Source organism: Vitis riparia, chromosome 10 (assembly GCF_004353265.1).
Source record: "Vitis riparia cultivar Riparia Gloire de Montpellier isolate 1030 chromosome 10, EGFV_Vit.rip_1.0, whole genome shotgun sequence".
In the NCBI taxonomy this organism is placed as follows: domain Eukaryota; kingdom Viridiplantae; phylum Streptophyta; class Magnoliopsida; order Vitales; family Vitaceae; genus Vitis; species Vitis riparia.
The window spans coordinates 8,717,937-8,723,997 of record NC_048440.1 but is presented as its reverse complement, the minus strand read 5'-3'; the positions used below and the strand labels follow the sequence as shown (position 1 = coordinate 8,723,997).

General features: G+C 32.2%; 1 protein-coding gene across 2 annotated transcripts in view; it reads right to left on the bottom strand.

The window, feature by feature from the left end:
- Nucleotides 1–613: 613 nt before the first annotated feature.
- Nucleotides 614–6,061, bottom strand: part of LOC117923770 (50S ribosomal protein L17, chloroplastic) — a 34,384-nt gene continuing 28,936 nt past the window's right edge. The window contains exons 1-2 of one of the 2 annotated variants that reach the window (XM_034842212.1): nt 3,621–3,841; nt 614–1,344 (exon numbers count right to left, since the gene is read on the bottom strand). In XM_034842212.1, coding sequence (XP_034698103.1) covers nt 935–1,344; nt 3,621–3,807 — 597 coding nt within the window. In that variant the 5' untranslated portion in view covers nt 3,808–3,841 and the 3' untranslated portion in view covers nt 614–934. Of the gene's footprint in view, nt 1,345–3,620; nt 3,842–6,061 lie in introns of those variants that run through there. The other variant, XM_034842213.1, reaches the window with a different exon arrangement.

Genomic DNA, 6,061 nt, shown 5'->3' with positions numbered 1-6,061 from the left:
CCTATATATGTAATATATAAATGCATGGGTGCATCTTCATCTTAACACACCGTTACCATCATAAAAAATTTAAAATTTTATGAGAATTATTTTTATTTTGGTTACCAAACAGACCCCAAGAGGGGATGAAAAAGTAAAGCTCTGCCTGGAAAAAGTTCTTCATCTGGATCTAGAAAACCTTGCTAAACTCTTGTTTGGTTTTAGTGAAAGTAAACGAAAAAGAAAATATGATACAAATTTAAGAAAGGGATATTTCTTTTTATTGAAGAAAAAACTAATAAAAGTTGAAAGGTGAAGAGAAAAATTATCAGATTCAAGTATGTCCTCTTTTACTCTTTATTCTTTGTTTCATAATTTCTATGAAAACCATCTTCAAATGTACTTATTTCTAATGTTATGCTTCTAAATCTCATTGAATAGTTTTTCCAAAAAATAAAAGGTCCTATTCAAAGAAAATACCCCTTCTATTTTGCTGCTGCTTCTCCTCAGAACTCTGTGGGGCTGGGCAAATAGGACTTGGTTGGCTTTCTGAGAATTATTTAATATATGGACTAATATCATCTTTTGTAGCCCTGAGGTTGGTCTGATAAAAAGAGAGGGTAGCATTTGTAGATGAAGCAAAATACATGACGTGACTCCAATGTAAAAGAAAAATGGGAGATACAAGAAGAGACATACAAAATCTATCCTGCAACATCCAGGTGGATCAAAATGCACCTCAGTAACAAAAATACGACAAAGCAGCATCAGATCCACTGGGTTTTGCCTACATTTAAAATTGGATAATCATTCTATCCATCATTGGCAAGCACAGAATTAGACAACCAAAATTATGTCTGCAGTAGGAGAAACAATTCAAGTGACGAATTCCATTACAGGGTGGATTACCTATTAAATCATCAACAAAATAACCATGAGGAGGATTAGTAAGCAGCTAAACGAGCTCAATGTAAGCCATTGGTGCATTGTCCCCTCGCCTTGGCAGAGTTCTAATTATTCTTGTGTAACCTCCATTTCTGTCCCCATACCTATCTGGGACTTCAGCAAACAATGCATGGACAATCTGCTTTTCATAAATAAACCCAAGTGCCTGTCTCCTCTTATGAAGGGATCCATCCTTTGCCAACGTTATCATTTTATCAACATACTTTCTCATGGCACTTGCCCTTGCTCTAGTTGTTTTGATGCGACCATATTTAAGGAGCTGAGTAGTAAGGCCGCGAAGGAGTGCCCGACGCTGATCAGGGGGCCTATTGAGTTTGGGGACACGCCTCCCATGTCTCATGGCAGAGATTCGACCCCCATTGTCAATAATGGTGAAATTATGCTCAAAGCTAGTGGATTCTGCAAGAAGACAGACAAAAGCACTAAAATTTTCTTGGTGCCACCATGAACAGAAACTGGAAATAGAAAGAAGACTGCAGTAGTTGGTTTCTTTGAAAAATCAATTGCACAGTACTCATTACAACAGGGAAAATAATTGAAAGAATAACCAAGGCCATAGATATTGCATATATTTATCTTCTGAAGTCCCAGCACAAATATCATGCAGATGTTCTTATTCTAGCTTGTAAAGTGAAGTTGAGTTACTAAGTCATTCAATAGAGCAGCTGTATCAATATCCTACTTCTAATAGCCAAGAAAAGAGGAAATTAGATAACATTGTCAGGCTAAATGAATGATATGTCAGCTTGCAAAATGCTTGACCATTCATCCAGATTATTATACAAACACTTAGAAAAAGACAGCACATTTGCATTGACATGCAATGTTTGGGTTTGTAACTTACGGGGTAGTAGTAAGAGCTAAAAATGTAATGCAAGAATAACACCAGTGCTCAAGTTATTAGGAATTACCAGAATATTTTTGGGTATAATTCAACACTTATTATTTTTATCCAAATTAGGATGACCAATGCTGTTACTTTGGTAATGGAGCAAAAGTAGCAAAAGAGTGATAGATCATCTCCTTCCCTGCTTATCAAAGAAAAAAAGAAATCTCCTTCTCTAGCATGACAGTCTTCTCACTCTCATTTGTTTTCTTCAATTATCTCTAACATATTTCAATGTTGGATAACTTCCATTCATCGAATTTTTCACCATGAACAAAATTATCTTTCCTCCATTTCCACCCTTGTTAGAATCTTGGTCTTTTCTTAATATGTATTCACATTGGAAACCTAATCCATCATAGTACATAACCAAAAATGTTTTAATTAAGTCAATCAAGAATTGCTCCTGAATCAAGATGCCATTTTCTAAGCATGATGACGCCTAAAACTCAATAAAGCATCCATGGTTTCTTTCGTATAGGCAATTGTGGCTTCTGGGTAATCCGAAAGCCTTATCATTGCTAACCATATTATACATTGTCTTTCTGGGTAAATAGGAAAAAAAACTTTTTAATTGCATTCAGACAATCAAAAACTTCTTTGATACTTTAGTTCTTAAAGTTTTACCATGTCTTATGTCACAGTTTACAGCACTCTCACATTTTCCTTCACATCTTTTCAGCACCATGGATAAGATGATCTATGGTGGAATCAATCCAAGAGGTGGAATAGATAACAATATTTTGAAAATTTTATAGCACTTGATACCATATGTTTTACATCTCAAGTGACACATATCACCAGTATGCATTGCCTCTTAACCAAATCTATAAGATTTATGATACATACAATGAACATACACCCGATTTGATTCTTCTAGCAGAGTCCAAGTCCATAGAAACAACTTTAAACTTCTTATCTTCAAAAAGAATGTTATGAATCCTACCATCTAAGAGGTACTTTAAGGTTCTAACAGAGCATTAAATACTCTCTTTCCCTCTCTTTTTGCCTCCCATATATATATCTTCTTTTCAAGACACTTTAACATCCAACATCATGCTTTCTCCCTTCTCACAAAATTCAAGCTCTCTTAGTGAGTTTCCAAATTTACTCTAGTTTTTTCCCTTCTTATCTCTACTTGTTTCTACATACAAAGAGGACCGATCAAATACAAACATTCCAAAGATTCCAATAAAGTTAATGGCTTGTGAATCCACAGTCGACCCAACATCTAGTCATACTAGCAAAATGCCGTATAATTTCCTTTTGGTATATTAATCTTGAACAATTTAGAAATTTTAGTATGTTATCTCCATAAACTAGTTGCAACTCAGAAATCTAGCTCAAATTTAAAAGAAAAATGATTGTTTTCTAGATCTTTTAAATTAATGCAAGAACAATAAAATCAAATCTCCAACACCCTAAAGCTTAACATGCAAAGAAATGTTAAATTACTACCTGTCCAAAAGCACAAATGAGCCAACAGAATAATAGAAGCTAATTAACACTTAATAAAATTCGGGAAAAGAAAAATCGAAGTCGAGAACTTTATAGAAAGGGCAATGCTAAATCACGCGTAGAAATAACAAGCGATAAGGTTAAAGAGGAAGACAGAAGATGAAAAGGAAGAGAATAACAAAGGGGAAACCATGGGAAAATGCTGCTTAATCCAGAATTATTATACAATCACAAACAAGAGTACAAACTAATTTAAACCCAGAGAACGGAATCAAAGAACGAGTACAACGAAAAAAGAAACAAGAATAGTGAAACGCATAAGCGGATTTACCTGGAGAAGAGAGAGAGAGGAGGGGGGAGAGAGGAGCGAGGCCTGTGAAAGAGGGAAGAATTGGGATGGGTTTAGGGCGAGTGAGTGTGATGCGAGAGGGAGCACAAGGAAGAGAAGGAAGGGAAGGGAGGGCTGATCTCAGCGTCGCCATGCTCCATGTGCAGCTAGCGCTACTCCCACACGCCATTCTCAATATCCGATACCTTCACCACCTCAATTCTCAGCTTTATGAACAGATAAGATTGGTCATCGTTTTTCCCTTTTCCCCCTTAGTTTATTTTTTATTTTTTTATCTTATTTATTTATTTATATTTGGAGTTTTCATTTTTCTCTACGTTTTATGGGAAAAGAAGCTAGTTACTAATTATGTCTTCCATCCTAGAAAGAGTATTGTCATCCAAGGAAGGAAGAAACCATGGTTTTGTTTGGATGGAACATATTTGGTAAACTTTTTGACAAACAAAAACAAATTATTTGAATTTTCTTTTTTTCAAAATAGATTGTTTTTAGAATTAGTTTAAAATATTTTTAGTTGATTTTTATAGAGTATTTTGATCGATAATTGAGCATATGAAGAATACTTTAAAAACTTTTACATATCGACTAAATGTGTAGTATTTTCACGAGGGAATAGATCAAGAAAATTATTTTTCATATTTAAGTTTATGTACAAAATATTGTTCTTGAAAATAATTGAGAACTACATTTTAACAACTATTATTAAAATTATTTTCAAAGAATTGGGAATTTTTTAACAATCAAAATTATTTTTAATAATTAAAATACATTGCTCCCTTCAACTAATTAAATAAATTATTTATCCTTATAAGAAGGTACTTATTTTTCACAATAACTCTATTTAACTTTTTATGTTAATACATAATCTCAAGGTGTCATCTCCATGGTGATGTATTTGGTCGAATAAAACCCTTATTTAACAATTCTTACTAATAGAGTTTTCAATTCTTTCAACTCAAGAGAGTCATTCTATAGGATGCTATTGAAATAAGATATGTTCTTAGGTATACTAAAATAAAAAATTCAAACTCTCTATGTAGTCATAAACCTGGTATTTCATTTGGAAATATATCATGCAACTTTCTCACCATTGAAATTTTTGTAACGTTCTTCTGTGCCATTTCCTTAGTACGTAGACATGCTAGAAAACTTATTAATCCTTTCAACACTTATTGATATCACAAACCGGATGGTGTAAATGGAAAGCTAACACACTTCCCCATTAAAACAAATCTCAAATCCAACTAGAAAAAAGAATATTATTCTATGCTAATGAGAATGAATAAGTGCTCTATAGACTATTAACTAATCCATACCCAAGTAACATCATATTCAGTCATTTTTATAACCCTCAAATCAACCTAGAGCACTCTAGTCCCCAAGATGATAACACACCCTTTACATTTTCTATCAACTCTAAAATCCATGTCGATAGGGAACTCAATGTATAATAGGTTTTCTACCATTTTGTTTTTCAACCCCAACAAATATCCACAAGATGTGAGGATAAAAGAATGTGTTGCACCCATATCAAACCAAACATGCACTTAAGTACCATAAACCAAAATCATACTTACCACCAAAATGGTGTTGTCTTCTGATTCTATTAAGGTTAATGCAAAAACTTTGATTGACGTCTAACCGTATATCTCTATTGTAATTAAAATACTAAAGCTAAATATGTGATAACCCTGTCTAAGAAAAACAAGAGATAGGGTTATCACAACTTTGTAATATTTCAAGTTGTTATCCTTTAGTATAAGCTCTAATTTGTTCAATTGTTTTTAAATTAAAAAGATTAATTATTTACTAAAGTTATTGAAACTCTAGATCAAGTAAATAAGGATATAATATGGATAGAAATTTCTTAATGTTAAATAAAATAAATCAAACAAAAAAAAAATGTCTAGGAGCATTTTACAATCCAATATCAAATCCTTAAAGAGAAAGAGCATTATAAAAATTTAATGTTTAGGATTAAAGTCAATTTGCAACTAAATTGAATCCTATGACTAATATTGCATCGAGAACTTAGATTTTTATTATTGAAACTTATATCTCTTAAACCAATTAAACATGATGATTAATTTTGATTTTTAGTTTTATTTAATCAAAAACCTATATCTATATTGTATATTTGACCCTTAAATTTGTTAATAGTAGGATCAAATTTATATAACTAATGATTAAAGTCTTTCTAAGTATCTAAGAATTATTAGTACCTTGGTAAAAATCATCAATATCTTATCTAAGGTGAACTAATATAGAGGATTTGTTAATATTAGTTAAATCTTGTAAATATAAAGAAAACTTTATGGCCTGTTTGGCGGTGTTTTTTAAATTTTGTTTTTAAAAATTTTTTTCAAAATAGAGAACAAAAAAGAGTTTTTTAGAATTTTTTAAAAACAAGAATGTTTAGAAAG